Below are 18,154 nucleotides of genomic sequence, written 5' to 3'. Positions count from 1 at the left end.
TGAAGAGCTGGAGAAACTGAAGTCACTCGGAGGTCTGGAACTCCCCCTTTAGACCCGCCTCTCTTCATAAACACACACACACACACACACAGACACACACACACACACACACACACAATGTCGCATGTTCTTCCCAGTAGAGACACAGAAATCTGAGACTGATTGTTTTCTTCGATCTTCGAGATCAGCGAATCTCATCCTGATACACCAGAGACTTAAAACACAAATCAGTTAATAATCAATATGTAAGCTGACATCATTTTAATTTTTTTTTTTTTTTGTAGTTTCATCACTTTGCACTCCTATTTTCTGACATGATCAGTATTTGATGAATATGTATTTCTTCATGCAGAAGTGATCGCTGGCAGAGGAGATCTGGTGTCTGCTCGAGACTGACACTCGCTGGTCACTTTAGGAACTAGATTTCAGGGAAAGTGCTGTATATCCCAATCATACTGTAGTTTGCCCAAAATTAGAGTATTATTAAATAATGTCCTCTTCTTTATGTCCTCCTCTAATTCCTTCACTTTGTTCTTATCCGTTTATCGCTTTCTGGTTTGCTTTTTCTCTCTCTAAATCTTTTTGCTTTCAGAATGATGTCCTGTAAGCGCTGATGTTCTCATGAGAAGTACAGAAATACAGGCTTTATTTAAAAATGTGGGTAACACTTTACAATAAGGTTCATTAGTTAACATTAGTTAACTTCATTAGTTAACATTAACTAATAATGAACTGCACTTATATAGCATTTATTCATCTTTGTTAATGTTAATTTCAACATTTACTAATACTTTATTAAAATCTTGTTAACATGAGTTAATGCACTGTGAACTAACATGAACAAACAATGAGCTTTATGTATATTAAATAACATTAACAAAGATTAATAAATGCTGTAACAAATGTATCGCTCATTGTTAGTTCATGTTAGTTAATACATTAACTAATGTTTAATAAATGAACCTTATTGTAAAGTGTTACCAAAATGTGTGTTAAAAAACACGCTGATGTGAACTAGAATATGTTCTCATTAGGGCTGTCAAACGATTAAAATATTTAATCGCGATTAATCGCATTAATGTCATAGTTAACTCGCAATTAATCACACATTTGTATCTATTCTAAATGTCTCTTGATTTCTTTTTGTTCCATTATTTTTTCTCATTTTAATGCTCTTATCAACATGGAAAAGTGGATCGCTTGCTTTGTGCAAATGTTTTTTATTGAAAACAACAGATACTGTGTTCAATTTCACACTAACATTCTCACTTGGAGCAAATAATCTCTTACACAATGTAACTCTGTCCATCAATAAAAGGGTGAAAGAGATACTGACGAGGTGACGTTACTGATGTTGACGAGTGTGTGTAGAAACGCATCAGCGGTGTGTGTGTGTGTGTGTGTGTGTGTGTGTGTGTGTGTGTGTGTGTGTGTGCTTGACCATCAAGTGGTACTTCAGACTGGACGATGATAGCTCAGTTCACAACGACACACACACAGATCACTTTGGTCTTGTCAATTGAACCATTTGGCATCTTTTTAAAAGTAAACTTTCCATTCAGAATCTTATTGGCATCCATTTCGGCGTCTCGCGCTCATCATTCATCATCTCAAAACGTAACGTTAAAGGGAACGCACACCGGACAAGAAGCGCAGCGCCTCGCATTTAAAATTCGAACACAATAAAATTCGCAGATTAAGCTCCTCTTTCCGAAACACGAAATGTGCTGTGATTGGTTAGCTGGCCCAGTGTGTTGTGATTGACAGCGCTATGAACATAAGTATGAACTGTGGCGTCTATTTCAAACCATTTCGAGCCCGATTCAGACCCTGACAATGTTACCGAACAAGAGGATTGTGCTGCACTTCAGAGTGGTATGTTTTTTTTCAATTATACATTTTATACATGATGTACTACACAATTTAATCATGGTACTTGTCGGAAAACGATGTTAATACAAGCAGTAATCGATCACAAAACTATGGTTTACGGTTCTAAGGGGCGATGAACGGTCTAACAAAACCAAGAGCTACAGTGAACTACATCTACATCAATACTGTAGTGTTGGTTAGCAGGCTAGCGGAGGCAACGCTTTACATCATAGCTATCATCATAGCAAATACATACTACATATACAGAAAACACAACTACAAATAATAATTGACGTTAATGTTCAGGAATAGTGTTAAAAATAAATGTTAACCTCTCTAAGTTCGTCAGCTTTATGACAAACTATTTCCGGGGTGTAAAATCAAAGACAGCTCTTCCTCTTCTCTAAAGCAGCCCCACATGGCCTCGCCCCCTTTATTGCATGTTCCCGGGGGCGGGGTCTATGTACATTTTAGGGTTTGTGATGTCACCAACCCAGGAAGAAGCTGATTGTAGTCCCTAACAGTCGTTTGTTGTAGTCCTTAAAAAATATTTCTGTAAAAGCAAATATCTCCCTTTGCTTTGAACTTTGAGCGTTGTAACTTTGCATATGTTGTTTATGATCAAACATCAACATCACACACCATCTAAAGTTAGAAAAGTGAAATCATATCAACCACCCCATTGATGACCTCATTTGTCGACATGATGCCGGTGAATCGGAGAGCTGGTCGAAACATATCCGTCGCTCTGTGCAGCGTAGACGGCATCGGGATGTTCGTTTACAGTATATCACTGCAAAGGTATTTTCAACTTCTTTTTACTTCTAAGAACAAAAATGTGCTTTGAATCATGTTCATTATATTTGCGTGTGCACGAGCTCTGCTGCAGTTCACTTAACGGCCACCGGTGTCACTTATAATAACAAGGGTTTCTGAATTCTAAATAGACCCTTTAATTTTTTTCCTGCATCACCTTGCATTAGTTCAGATACGCATATGCACATGAGGAGTTTCTGTTTGTCACAAAGTCCTTATTTACTTAAAACTAATTTTGCTGATAAACATGAACATATATAGCTATAGATTAAGCAAGTTTTGCTGTCCTCCGATTGTGTCAGTGCACTTAAATCGATAATATACTGAAACAACAAACTGAGCAAATAAAAGGCGAGCCAAATGTTTATTAGCAAACTATGTTTGTTTGCGCTGTCGGTCACTTTGAGAAATCAATCCAAATATTGGCTCTGTGTGAGCTTTATTCTGACACAGCCTATGAATGAACTTTGGAGTAAGGGCTGAAATGAACAAGCACTCATTTGTTCTGCTATAAATGTCCTGAAAACTGAGACTGAAGAGAAGAAATGTTCTGAAGTCATCATGGTCGACAATAAGCTCCGTCTTCTGCTGCTTCTGACCGTCGCCGTGTCCAGTAAGTAGGCTATCTCTCCTGCCGCTCGTTCTGAGTTGCACAAATAGAAATCTCACAATTAGTTTCTGATCGACTTTTAAAACATTTTTCCTTAAAATATTCACACTGCAAAAAGTGATTTTCTTTCTCTGTATTTTTTCCCGTACAAGTAATAAAATACATTTACAAAAGATGCAAAATGACATGTATATTAAGATTAAGTGAGATTTGTCCTTAAAACACATTAAATATTCCGTCTATCATTTTTGTTTTGTTTAAATAATTCAAATATCAGATAATAATTTTTTCCATTTTAATAGGATACATTGTTGAGATGCATATGAAATCCACATGGAAGCCCATTTTCTAAAGTATAAAGAGATATAGAATCATGCTTTAGTAAATCTTTTTAGTAAAAAGTTTGAGATGAAAAGTCTAAATTATGACATACTTAGTCATTATTATAAGATTGAAAAGTCAAATCATGACATAAAAAGTCGAAATTGACATAATAAGTCATAATTATACAGTAATTATGACAAGTAAAAAATGCAAAAACTTGCAAGTCATAACTATGAGATAAGAGTCTACAAGATTACAGAGATAAGAGATTACATCAAAAGTCATAATTCTGACATACTAAGTGATAATTGTGGCTTTTATATCAGTTTTGACAAGTCGAAGTTAGGTAAAAAAAAGTTATAATTATGAGATAAAAATGTGAAAGTATGACATACTAAATCATAATTTTGAGATTGAAAATGAAAAGTCAAAATCATGACATAAAAAGTCGAAATTGACATACTAAGTCATAATAATAATTATACAGCATAATTATGCAAGTCATAATTATGAGAGAAAAGTCATTTTATCTCATAAATATGTCAATTATGACCCAAGTCGAAGTTAGGACATAAAAGGTCCTAATTATGAGATTGAAAATTCAAAATCATTACATAAAAAGTCAAAATTGTGACATAAGTCATTATTATAAGATAAAAAATATATATATATATGATGTGCTAAGCACTACAATCAGAACTTTTGAATTAATTTGACTTTTTTTACTACATTGGCAGGTATTTCTTGTTTCTGAATGCCATTGCAATAAAGAACTTTACATTTAACATTTACGTTTAATAATTTAGCAGACGCTTTTAACCAAAGCAACTTACAAATGAGGAGAATAATAGAATCAATCAAGCAGCGATTGACCACCAGTGCAAGTTTATGAGGAGAGGAGTGACTCGATAAAGACACTCTTCTGGATTCTAGATCAGTTGCAGAGAGGTTTGACAGTGATGCTGGAAGGAGAGAGCATTACAATAGTCCAGTCTGGAGAGAACAAGAGCTTGGAAAGGAGTTGTGTAGCTCCGATAGGAAGGGCCTGATCCTCCTAATGTTGTGTAAGGCAAATCTGCAGGACCGAGCAGTTCTAGCAATGTGGTCTGTGAAGTTCAACTGATTATCAATCACAACTACAAGGTTCCTGGCACTCCTGAGAGGAGTTATAGATGACAAACCTAGCTGAATGGAGAAGTTGTGCTGAAGTGTTGGGTTGGCCGAGACTACTAGCAGTTCTGTCTTCACAAGGTTGAGTTGAAGGTGGTTTTTCTTCCAGCAAGAAATGTCCGTCAGCTCCTCTGGTTGGAATGAGAGGTAGAGTTGTGTGTCATCAGCATAGCAGTGATGGGAATAACCATGTTTCTGAATGACAGATCGTAGTAATGACATGTAGATGCAGAAGAGAAGTGGTCCCAGCACTGAGCCCTGAGGCACCTCACGTCTCCACGACACCCTGAAGGACTCCCGAGTACTCTTCAGTTCTTGAGATGCTCTTCGTCTTGAGGATTGACAGGAGGATCTGGTGGTTAACCGTGTCAAAAGCAGCAGACAGATCCAGCAAGATGAGAACTGAGGATTTGGAAGCTGCTTTTAACAGTCTCAGCGCTTCAATAACCGAGAGCAGGGCAGACTCAGTTGAGTGGCAACTTTTGAAACCAGACTGGTTGCTGTCTAACTCGTTCAAGTGTCTCAGCAATTAATGGAAGAACGTATACCAGTGTGTAGTTTTCTAAAAGTGATGTATTTAGACTACTAAAGGATTACACATACATTCAAGCTGGCGTTTTTTAACATTTTCAGCACTGACTTCAGATGTAGCCACAGTGCAAACGCTCGAATTCACTCTAATAATGTGCATTTGTTTTGTATTGCAGAAGCTCAGGACGAAGAAGTGCCATGCTTGAGTATGTCCCAATTATTCTGCAGAATCTACTATACATGCAAAACCTACAGTTGTAATGATCTAAATTCAATGTCAGCATGTATTTCTGCCATATTAAATGAGATGCTCTGCTTCTTCTAGTGGCCAAAAGATACAAGCCCTTCAGCAAGTATGAATACTTCTATGAGACCGAGTCCTTGAATGCTTTGAACGGGGCTGTCAACGGTCCCAAGGCCAGCTGCAAGGTACAGTACGAGTTCATTTCACATCAAACTCTAAAGATACTACTGTTTTTTCAGCAACGCAGTGTGAATATCATATTAGGTTGAGATTGCGGCTCCTGGTACATGCAGCTACATTGTGCGCACCACCGACTGCACACTGAGTGAAGTGATTGACGTCGATGCAGATGGAAAGCCTGTGTTTGGAGCAGCTGCTAGTGCGGAGGACTTCAAAACCGCCATGGAGAGGTAAAGGACTGTTCACACTAACAATAACTAGGGTGCATCTCAATCAGCTCCCTAGGGTGTATAATGAAGGCACTGGTTTCAGATGGTCATATTCAGCAGACTCGTCTCTCTTTGTTCAGACGCCCTCTGAAGTTCACAGTTGAGGGAGACGATGACATCAAGCTTTTCCCTGAGGAAGACGAGCTGATAAACATCCTCAACATCAAGAGGGGAATCATCTCTGCTCTTGCCGTCCCAGTGCTTGAGGAGGACAGGAACGAAGACATGGTGTGTTGCAGGGCTGCGCGATTTATCACAATGAAATCGGTATCACGATATGGCTTAACGCGTTTGTCAAATCGCACAGGCTGAAATTTAATTACGATAAATAAATAAATACATGTGTTACTGGTTTCAGAGTGAAGCACGTCATCTACACCTGATATTATGGGTTACAAGCATGTGAATGAACCAAATGCTGAGCTTCAATCTGAAACAGCAGCGCATATTTTAATTTGCCGGTCAAAATAAAAGCTTGGTGGGCTGATGTTTAAAATGTAAGAAATTAAGATGTAAATATTTGTATTACTGTAAAATGAAGTTTAGTTTATTACTTGATTTTTTTTTTTTTATACAATAGTTTTATCCCAATATTTCTTATTGAAACACTGGGAATGTGGCCTATGAAACTGAAGTAGAGAGATTTTTATTGAATTTTTAACACTAGAAAAACAGTGTAAGATTTACTTTGAAACAATTTTCACTCAGAAATTGCTAGTAAATTTCACAAATAATTTTAACAAAGCGGCAAGAAACACATTGAATTAAACATGAAATTTTGAAGTAGAAAAACTAAAACAGAAATGTACTTCAATAATCTTTTATTTAAAACTTAGAAATAAATGGTCAATCTCAAACACCTGAATGATTACATTTTTCCAAATATAGCCATTGAAGTCGTCGGGTGAAAACTCGTTGTCGTTTTAAATTGCAATATATAACACAGGAAAACAAAAGACTTCAGGATCGTGTAGCCCTGGTCCTTTGATAAACTTAATTCTGGAATGGGAAGACGCTCATGTCAAATCCACTAACATTCAGACCATTTCTATTCCAGCCCACCATCTACGGTCTGTGTAAGACTGACTATGTCGTGAACACCAGAGAGGACGTCGCCACCGAAGTCACCCTTAGAAGAGACTTGTCCGATTGTGACAAGTTCAGGCCAGTGGAAGACCACACCAGTCCCCTCGCCCTCATCACCGGCATGGTGAGTTCAGAGACCTACCCCTATCATGCTATTTTATAGGTTGCTAATTTTGTTTTTGAGTTTTACATTCATCCAATGCTCTGATTGGTCAGACGGCCCAATCTGTTGTGATTGGTCTGAAACCAAACGCTCATTAGCATATCTGAATTTCAGCTCTTTCTCAGCACTTGATACACAGTAATAAAAACAGTAACGATCGCGTCGGTTTTACCGTATAAATCTCATCAAAGTGGATTTGCTTTGGCAGAAAACAGCGTCTTCTCGACATGAACAACACAAACCAAACTCTTCCAGTCTCAGATACACTACAGTGTTTGAGGGCGGAGCTAAGATACGCTGTTCAGCCAATCAAGACCAGAGGCTGGCATTGTGCAAATTAGTTACAAACCTACACAGGTTCAGAAGGAAGTGAGACTGAATTATTGACGACTCGTTTCAGTTCAGAATCAATTCTTTCTTTAAGGAGACAATGGGCCAGATTTACTACACAGGACAAATTAGCATGAGAGAGCAATTCTAAAAAAATGAATATGGAATAAGGTCAGCTGCAAAAATAACCTTGTCCACGCAAAAGAGGGTTTGCGCTGGCTCAAGCCATTAGTAAATCTGTCCCAATAACTCCATTTATCTGCTCTTTAGGATCTTTGCAGACCTTTTACATTCACAAACATCTCTATTACACACTACATATGGATACTATTATCAAAACATTTACTCACATGCAATAGTGAGTGGGCATTGATACTTTTTCCTATGCAATGATGTTAGCCAATCAGTGGTTCTTTACTGACAAGCCTAAAACCCAATATACTGATACTGTACACACATGCGTTGTCTTTCTCGACTGTTTACGTTTACTTAAGACATTACTGATTATGTTTACTTATGACAACTACTTCCGATGTTTAAACTTCCCTCACAGCGCGTCAGTAACGAGTTCCTTTTTGCTTCTTCTTGTGCTTGAATATTTAATTCGACAAGGCTTAAACTTTCGTGACAATTAGCTATAGAGGGAACCTCAATGAACATATTAAAATAATAAACATTAAAAATAATAAAAAAATCCATGTCATGACCCCTTTAAAAGCCAGTGGAGACGAATAGGTTGAGATGTCCAATGTTTGTCCTTCTCTCTTCCCAAGAAATATCCTCTCGCTCAGCTGATCAGAAGCAACCAGATCTGCAACTACACGTTTAATAATGAGCAGCACCACATGACCTCTGGAACTTGCACCGAAAAACATGTTCTTGCACTCTTTTCACATAAGTAAGTGAAATAATAAATTCCTTTAGCTCATGTAAATGTAGTGCATAGCATGAATTTCAGCATGTTACTTCCGTTTTTTTTTTACATTACAATAGTGTGAGGTAAGATCTAAGTACCTAAACAATATTCAACACTGTTTTATGATAGAAAAGTTAATAACAGTCAAATCCAGTGGTGCAAACTACTTGAATTCTGCTGTTTTTAATTGAAAATATAGCCTGATTCATTTAAGTGATTCATAACTGAATGTCATGAGGCAAGAAATATTTAGCTGTTTTGTTTTTTCTACATATTAAGCATATGAATATGAGTGATTGTGTGCATATTTAAAAATAAAACATTATTTGGATATAGTTCAAATAGATTTTTTTGTTATTTTAAATCCATTTAAATACTTTGATTATTTAATTTCTTGAAATAAAAAAGACAATAACATCCCCTCCCAAAAAAAAAAAAAAAAGGTAAGGTTGGATGGTTGTGGTTTGCTATTGGCTGATCTCATGTGAGTGACAGGTTGCCCCGCCCACATCATCAGAGACGCGAAGAGATGTCACCACAAGAGGGAGAGGAAGTTCTGATTCAAGATTACGAGAAAAGATTAACAAAATGATGATGTGCACAGATACCTAATTTATAATAAATACTGTGATATTCCATCAAAAAATAAGAATTGTCCATTTTGACTTTCATGGTGATGGATAAAAGCATCTGCTAAATGCATAAATGTACATTAAGTATCTTGGATGCTCATGCACTGATGTTTGTCTCTATGACTTTGACTCAACCAGGGGAGAATATGGAGTGGTCAATACTGGCAAACAGGCCTTGACCCTTCTGGGAGTTGCTAAGTACAGTGACAGAGTCTTTGACCACAGTAAGAGAACATCTCTTTGGTATGAATGTTCATAGTTTGCTTGCATGTCATGTTATGCACTGTTATTCTTCCAGATATGGCCAGCATGAAACCCCTCCATCCAGACAGCAGTGTTGACATGAGCCCCATCCAGGATAAAGAAGCCGCTCTTGTTGTTCTGAGGGAAATTGCTGGGCTTTCCAAGACCAACGATGGACGTAAGAGAGCACACTTGGCCCACAAGCTCGTGGCCGTGATCCGCAAGATGGAAGCTAAAACCTTGACGGCCGCTGTTCCCGAGGCATTGGACATCTCTCAGTCTTTGACGTACCAGGCTTTGCTACAGTGCGGGACACCAGAATGCAGCAGTGCTCTCATGCAGATATTCAGGACCTTTGACACGTTCTCGGGTGAGATTGACGCTGCTGTATATGCCATGGGAATGATACCCCGGTCCTCCCGCGTCCTTGTGAAGGAAATGTTGGCGATGGCAAAGTTCAAGCCAAGCAAACCCATCTACTACGCTCTCAGCAATGCTGTGAGAAGGTGAGGGACAGCTGTAGTAATGTATTCCATTTAAAACTTTACATTAAGGTTTATATAAACCCAATAAACATTGGATGCAGAACATGCAGATCATGTCTATATTGGGTCTGTCGGTCCATGACCAATTCTGGACATCTATTCAACGTCCAAACTAGGTCCACAATTTGGACGTCCAACCATGACCCAACTTGGACGTCATATTGACATTCAACATTTGACCTTTGAAATGGGTCATTTTTTGGACGTCATTTGGACATCTATGACACGTGCAGGAAATTTACATGATTAATATATAATATTTTTTATTTACAAATATCAACATTGTTGTTATCAACATGATTAATACATATGAATACAGATTATTAATAATTATTTAAGATCGTTTTGCAAAAACTCCATTTGATTGTCTCAGCACCAGCTGATAACAGCAGTGTAATATAGTTTTCCTGTAGATCAAGCAGTAGAGCGCTGGTGCTTGCAACGCAAGATCATGGGTTCGATTCCCAGGGAGAGCAAGAACTGATAGGAATATAAATGTGTACGGCAAAGTCACTTTGGATAAAAAGCATCTGCCAAATGCATAAATGTAAATACAATGGTACAGAAAACACATCCTCCACCCTTTTGAAACATGGGACTACAGTTCTAGAACTTGTATAAAAACAACGTAAAATTTGTCTAAATTTGATGTTGAAAAGACGTCCACAAACGACCACATTTGGACTATAAATAACCCTTACACGGAGGTCCCACGGATGTCAACATTAGACGTGCGGTAGATGTCGAAAAAATACGTCGTCTGGCGTTACAAAACAACCCCTTCAGTGACCGAAACTGGATGTCCAAAAATGTCATAGAAATGACGTCACTCCGACGCCACATTGCGCAGTGGGAATCTTTAACAAACAAATGGTTTGAATTTTACCAATTAGTAATATTTCTGTAATTCAAACAGTTACGGATTGGCCAAGATCTTGTGTTCCATTCCAAGGGAAAGCATTCACAATGTTATTATTCCAAAATTTTGATTGGTAATGTTTACCTTGAATGCGGTGGGTCAAAGTGTTTGCCAAATGCATAAATATTGTACTTTTTAATTTGCAACCACGTGAAAAGACATTTTCAGACAAATTACAGTTTTGCCTCACTGACTGTCGTCCGTGTTTCACGCAACTGAACTTTTCATCAAAACAACATCTTTATTCTTTGTGTGACCCAAGGCTCTTTGAGACGGATGGAGTCACCAGTGAGATCCAGGCAGTGGCTGATTACGCCCTTGAACAGATCGGTGATTGCACAGGTGACCAGGAACACGTCTTTCTTACTTTGAAGGTATGTTCACACAAGTTCCTACATGCTAATAAATTCAACTTCGGACTCTACAACTAAAGCCCTATTTGTTTCTCATGGGGACACAACATTTACAGGAGTTCGACTGTTGCGTCTGATTCCCGAATGTCTGTGTTTTTCTCCCACTATCTGCATAAAAATTCCCGGGTATATTCTCGTCTGTTTTTTGACGAACACCAAGGTCGTGTTGGTCATTTTATTGCCATAAGAAGGGATCAATCAAAAAGTATTTTTTTTTTATTCTTTTCGACCAGTGCCAAGCACTGTACGATAACTGTTGTGCTTCTGAGTAATGTGTGCATGCATTTTAAGGAAAAACGTGTACAAAAATTTAATAGACCAATTCGTACTCATACTGTACAATGAATTTGACACGACAAAATTTACATTTGGCAATAACTCTCCAATGCTTCAGCATATTGGGACGAAACTTGGTACATGTCATCATAATCATGACTCGATGGTACTTGCACATTTGTGACACAGCACCACCTACTGGTCAAGAGAAATGAAGAATTGAGTTTTTGCTTATAACTGCTGAACGGTTTAGCCAAACATCATGAAATTGGTCTTGTTAGATTACCCTAAAAGTCTATTACAGGTCATTGGCAACATGGTGGCGGCACTGGGAGCTGCACGCCCTGCTTTGCAGTCGTCTGTTATTCAGTGCATCAAGCAGCCGGCTGCATCCCCTGCAGTCCAACAGGCCGCGGTCCAGGTCTACAGACAGATCCCTGTACCTGAAGAGGTGAGCTGTTAAATAAACCCACAGCTCTTGGTGAGTTTGAAGTCAGTCTAAAATAGGGCTGCACAAAATTGGAAAATACTGACATTGCGATATATATTGAAAAAAATACAAGAAGTTTTTCCTGATGACTCTTAATAGTTCCATTTGTAGAGAATGAATCATTCTAGAATGATTGGGGTTATTTTGTTGGGAAGTTCATCTGCATAGAAAATATTTAAAACAAGATTTTGATGGGTTGCTGGCAAATAAAAAAATAAAAAAAATATTAATTTGAATAAAAATTAATTCGTTTACAGCTTACAGTGTAATCTCACAGTGCAGCTCACAGTGTCTCAGAACAGCTTGATTAAGGGTAATTAGCTGTTTCCATCCATAGGTGCGAATTTAACTTATGCCACCAATGTGTGTTAGAAAACAAAATTGCACATAAAGGGATTTTTTTTATTGCGCATAAAGGGATTTATTAATTCGGTCAATGTGTTTCCAACGTAGTTTATTCGCATGTCTTTTTATTGATAAAAATGATCCATCTCAATAAGTGCATACGTTTTTTTATGCTAATTTTTAGAATCTATCTGCATCTTGGCGTTTCCATCCAGTAATATCTCAAAAAGAGATGGGTAGAAACAGCTAATGAGACTCTGAAACACTGTATAATGTCATATACGTGTGTAAATGGCGCAACTCTGAAACTGATTTAATTAAGTAAACACATGTTCAACCACAGCATGCGCGATTGACAATCGCACTAAAGCCACATCACGTTATCGATTTTATTTTGGCATGTCATTTCATGGCTCTTACAGGGCCGAGAGGTGCTCATGCATGCGGTTCTGGACAGAGCCGCGTCCGTACAGAAGCGTGTAGCTGCGTATCTCATCTTGATGAAGAACCCCACACCGGCTGAACTTGCTCAACTGACAGCGGCTCTCCTTGTTGAGGAAAATCCTCAGGTCAAGAGTTTCATCATCTCTCATCTCAGCAACATCTTGAGCTCTACAGCACCAGAGACCCTGGAGTAAGTAAAAAAAATGATGGGAAGAATAAGAACCTAATATAATTTTCAGAAGAAAAGGTAATCTTGTTTTGTTTACTCCCTAGCTTGAGACAGAAGATTCGAGGGGCCTTTCAAGGCAATGAAATTGAAATGCTCATGGAACCAAACGAACTCTCTCGGTACTACAGAATTGGATCTTTAGAGGGAAACATGATCTTTGAATCTCCTAATGAACTTCCAAGGGAGGTCATGCTGGAGATGACCTTGAATGCTTTTGGGTTTGATATGGACGTGATTGAGGTACAGAGTTCAATAAAAGTCCAACATTTACTTGATTATGGCCCTATGAAATCTGTTTGATATCTGCCAAATTCTGTTTGCCATAATCAAGCAGCCATAGGGCCCTATCTTGCACCCAGTGCAATTGACTTTGTACACCGTATCATGTATCATTCCTATTTTGCACCCGCGCACAGCAGACTCTTCCCTCCACAGACGCACGTCGGTAAATTATGGAATGAACTTGCGCTCGCGGGGGCGGTTCAGTGAAGAGAGGAGTGTGTTCCGGCGCAAACGTTCCCTGGTGATATTCTGCAGTTCCAGAAAACAACTCCGCCACTGACCAGGAGAAACCGAGTCTAAAGACAGCGGCGCCGCGCGTTAGTCATATGCTATTTTAAGCGCGCGTGCTTGGCCATAATGTAGCGTGTGAACAACACACACACACTTTGATTCTCTAATCTAAACAGACGCAGCAGTTTTCATTTTTGCAAATCATACATTATTACAAGGAAACATATTAACACACGAGGGAAATCATTGTTGTGTCCGTGAAGATGTGAAAAAATAGGCATAAATCTAGATTACACATTTACCCAAATTATTATACGCCTGTTTAACCGAAGCTAATGTGTGTGTTTCTCCATCATCCCCAATGTCACTTCTCTGTGTTTTACGGCCTGACGAGAACGTCGGTCTCCTCGGCTGTGAACCGCTCCTGGCGTGCGCCGGCAAACCCGCCGTTATAATAGCAATCCGCCGTTATAATAGCGATCCACCGTTATAATAGCGATCCGCCGTTATAATAGCGATCCGCCGTTATAATAGCAATCCACCGTTATAATAGCAATCCACCGTTATAATAGCGATCCGCCGTTATAATAGCGATCCGCCGTTATAATAGCGATCCGCCGTTATAATAGCGATCCGCCGTTATAATAGCGATCCGCCGTTATAATAGCGATCCGCCGTTATAATAGCAATCCGCCGTTATAATAGCAATCCACCGTTATAATAGCAATCCGCCGTTATAATAGCAATCCACCGTTATCATAGCGATCCGCCGTTATAATAGCGATCCGCCGTTATAATAGCGATCCACCGTTATAATAGCAATCCGCCGTTATAATAGCAATCCGCCGTTATAATAGCAATCCGCCGTTATAATAGCAATCCGCCGTTATAATAGCAATCCACCGTTATAATAGCAATCCGCCGTTATAATAGCGATCCGCCGTTATAATAGCGATCCGCCGTTATAATAGCGATCCGCCGTTATAATAGCGATCCGCCGTTATAATAGCGATCCGCCGTTATAATAGCAATCCGCCGTTATAATAGCAATCCGCCGTTATAATAGCAATCCGCCGTTATAATAGCAATCCGCCGTTATAATAGCAATCCGCCGTTATAATAGCAATCCGCCGTTATAATAGCGATCCGCCGTTATAATAGCGATCCGCCGTTATAATAGCGATCCGCCGTTATAATAGCGATCCGCCGTTATAATAGCAATCCGCCGTTATAATAGCAATCCGCCGTTATAATAGCGATCCGCCGTTATAATAGCGATCCGCCGTTATAATAGCGATCCGCCGTTATAATAGCGATCCGCCGTGGAACAAGCGCGCCGGCTCTTAAAGGGAATGTGAGAGGACGCTCTGATTGGTTTATTTCACGTTACGCCCAAACCACACCTATGAGTAATGAAGCGACTTCAGACCAATACATTTTAGATTTGCGTCGGGCGCAAGAGTCGTTTATCCCGCCTGTATAATAGCAACAGCGCCGGGATCCGCCCACAGAGTTACTTGCGCTGTGCGCTTTTTATACTTGCGTTTCAGAGCGTTACAATAGGGCCCTTATGTCTTTGATTCTTGCTTTCAGATTGGTATGGAGGGAAAGGGCTTTGAGCCCATTGTGGAGGCTCTCTTTGGTGACGATGGATTCTTCCCAGATACGATCATGAAGACCACCTTGTATGCTTCCGACAAGTTGCCCGCCGAACTCAATGAGGTCTTGGACAACATGCTGCCGTTCATGAGAAACGATCGGAAGAAGAGACAGGTATTAAATGTAGTGAAAGTTGCAAATGGATGTGTTTCTTCACAGCTGGATTCCAATCTCAATCTCTTCTGTGTGCTGTAGGCTTCTCAAAACATAGTCAATGAAATCAGTCATAATGTCAACAAGCTTATCGAGGACTTAAAGGCCCAGGATGCTCCTGAAGCAATGGTGTACCTCAAGCTTCTGGGTGCTGAACTTGGGTATCTTGATACAAAAGATGGCAAGATGATTCACAATCTCCTTCAGATGATCCCCACTGACGTGAGTACAGTTTTACCAACCACAGCTGTCATCACATGGATTCTGTCACCAGAATTAGTAATGCAAACAAGGCAGTTGTTATATCAACTTTTTAATTACATTACATGTTTCTACTTGAAATATAAGTAAACGGTGGCTGTACTAAAACTTGTTTTCGTGACAGATTTATTCAAACATACGTTAAATAATGAAGACAAAAGGATGAGTAAAAACATAATGAATATGTAATATAGTGCATATATTTATCAAAATGCATTTTTCTAGCTGACTATCAAGTTTATGGTCATTAAATGGATATTCTAAGGTAAATGTAACTATGTGACATTGTTCTCAAACTGTTTTATTGATGTCTTTCCGTGGTTGAAACACTGATTTGACTACATGAGACTTGATTGATTTCAGTTTTTCTGTATCTTTCAACATTTTTTCTGATGTTCATTGATGTTGATTTGGTAGTAACTACTAGTAAAGAGGAAGAGATGCTCAGTTCAGCGATCTGTCACCATTCCAGATTTATTGTTTACATTCTTTGATGAAATCAACAGAATTTGAAAGCTGAGACTTTGTTTCTAAACAAAAGTATCAAAGCACAAAGATTAGTTTGATTATTTATTGGATGGGAGGTGCTACAAAAATATGTAGGGTAGTAAAGTTTTCTTCATGCATCGACAGAGAAAAGCATTGACCAAAATATTGATCTTGAGATTTAAAGTGAAGTCAATTATTTTATCCTTTAAAACTCATCTTTGATAATCAAAATGACATATTTAAAAAAAAAAAATCCTGTGAAAATAATTTCTTCATGCCTTAAAAATAGCTTCAATGTAACTCAACACCCTTGCGTCATTTAGTATGGAATCATGAATATGTAAATTAGTCCCCGCCTCCACACACTCACATAAAAAAATTGACCCTCCTGATCAGTATCGATTAAAAATGAGAAATCGACATTGTAAATCTAGCACTAGCATCCACACAGCTGACATGTTTCCCCGTTGTAGTTTATCCGCGTTGAGGAACAAAATAGACGCTGAACACGCCATTAGAGAAACGCTAATTAAACGTCACTGTTTGGGTCAATGATTTCTTTCCTCCAAAACCGTTTACCCGAACCAACAATTTTCAGTCACTGAAATTTCTTTGCATTACTAATCAGCATTATATTTTTGAAATAGTTCCTCAAAAGACTGCTCTCAAGTGTCGACAACGAGCTTTTCCTTCACTACATCTTCATGGATAATGAGTTTTATCTGCCCACCGGAGCTGGCTTTCCACTGAGAGTGGCTCTGTCTGGTACCTTTACTCCTGGAGTCAAAGGAGGATTGAGCTTTAATCCAGGCAAGGTGAGTCCAACACACTTCAGTCGTGCACGTGTAATCGTCAACAACAAATGATCTTGCATTTCTACTATTATGCTCTAAAGATGTGTTCATGTTTTTGAAAACTGCAATATTATTCCAATTTAAAATAGCTGTTGTTTATGTAAATATATTGTACAATGAATACTGTACTTTTCAGTGGGCAGAGTCTTAATGTAAGACATTGAATGTGATCTGCATAATGGGGTACTACGTTTATAGAAACCAGGAGTACTAAGTTTAATTTTTCTAGAACAAAAGGTTCAAAAGCTATAACCATTTTAAAATTTAATTTTGAACTGGTGATGGCGCTATAGAGTTGGTCCTAGAAACTCCAAAATTGGTCCATTTACTATTCTTTACCATCCCTACAAGTGTGCCAAATTTCATAATTTTCCTCTCTTCCATTAATAGGGCTGCCATAGACTCCCATTCGGGAGGCTTGGCCCCTAATTAAAGTTTACAATATATTCACATAGAAATTTGTTTTTTTTTATCAAATAAATGCTAAAACAATCTTATTCCAAACTTTTGACTTGTAGTATACTAACATGAATTAATTATACCACAGAGGGAATTTGCTTTGACCCTGTCTGCCGGCATTGAGTTTGTGACTGAGATTGGGACTCACTTCCCCGACTATGTTCACTGTGGTCTGGAGATGCACACGAACATCTATCATGAGAGCGGTGTTAGAGCAAAGCCCTCTGTGACCGACAGCCAATTCAAGTTTTCCATTCCAGCTCCTCATGGGCCAACTGAGCTCATTAGCATCACGTAAGTGAAACTGGATTTTCAATGCATAAAGGATTTAAAAGGCCTTCACATAAAAGGGAGTCAGGTTCCACAATAATGGTTAAACTGATAATCATGTTTACTCCCATTTTATTAATGTACAACTTATTTGAATTATTGCACTTTCATTTGACCGAGAGAAAGTCAACTCATATGCAGGGTTTATTTGCCAGATAAGTTGATTATGAATCTGTAAATCATAATTGCAAGATGTAAACTGGCAATTGTGAGAAAATAATTGTGCAGAATTGTTCATTGGCAGAATAAAATGGTTGGAAAAAACAATTGCAAAAAAAATTCTGCACCCTGCTACATAATATTGAGCTATACAGAAACATAGGAGCCCAGGTTTGCAACTGGAGCTTGGCAAGTAGTTCAGTAAAATGGCTTGGGCAGAAGCTTGGCTT

General features: G+C 38.6%; 1 protein-coding gene across 1 annotated transcript in view; it reads left to right on the top strand.

The window, feature by feature from the left end:
- The first annotated feature begins 3,215 nt into the window (after positions 1-3,215).
- apobb.2 (apolipoprotein Bb, tandem duplicate 2) overlaps positions 3,216-18,154 on the top strand; it is a 52,546-nt gene continuing 37,607 nt past the window's right edge. Inside the window, exons 1-17 of the mRNA XM_079639350.1 lie at positions 3,216-3,301; positions 5,500-5,529; positions 5,649-5,752; positions 5,832-5,977; positions 6,097-6,244; positions 7,074-7,226; positions 8,369-8,493; positions 9,282-9,367; positions 9,442-9,892; positions 11,113-11,224; positions 11,844-11,990; positions 12,797-13,008; positions 13,092-13,287; positions 15,154-15,333; positions 15,415-15,594; positions 16,770-16,937; positions 17,524-17,729. Coding sequence (XP_079495476.1) covers positions 3,250-3,301; positions 5,500-5,529; positions 5,649-5,752; positions 5,832-5,977; positions 6,097-6,244; positions 7,074-7,226; positions 8,369-8,493; positions 9,282-9,367; positions 9,442-9,892; positions 11,113-11,224; positions 11,844-11,990; positions 12,797-13,008; positions 13,092-13,287; positions 15,154-15,333; positions 15,415-15,594; positions 16,770-16,937; positions 17,524-17,729 — 2,696 coding nt within the window. The 5' untranslated portion in view covers positions 3,216-3,249. The remainder of the gene's footprint in view (positions 3,302-5,499; positions 5,530-5,648; positions 5,753-5,831; positions 5,978-6,096; positions 6,245-7,073; positions 7,227-8,368; positions 8,494-9,281; positions 9,368-9,441; positions 9,893-11,112; positions 11,225-11,843; positions 11,991-12,796; positions 13,009-13,091; positions 13,288-15,153; positions 15,334-15,414; positions 15,595-16,769; positions 16,938-17,523; positions 17,730-18,154) is intronic.

This window comes from Phoxinus phoxinus (assembly GCF_949152265.1).
Source record: "Phoxinus phoxinus genome assembly, chromosome: 16".
NCBI classification, from domain to species: domain Eukaryota; kingdom Metazoa; phylum Chordata; class Actinopteri; order Cypriniformes; family Leuciscidae; genus Phoxinus; species Phoxinus phoxinus.
The sequence above is the reverse complement of the archived record's forward strand: the minus strand, read 5'-3'. Positions and strand labels throughout refer to the sequence as shown.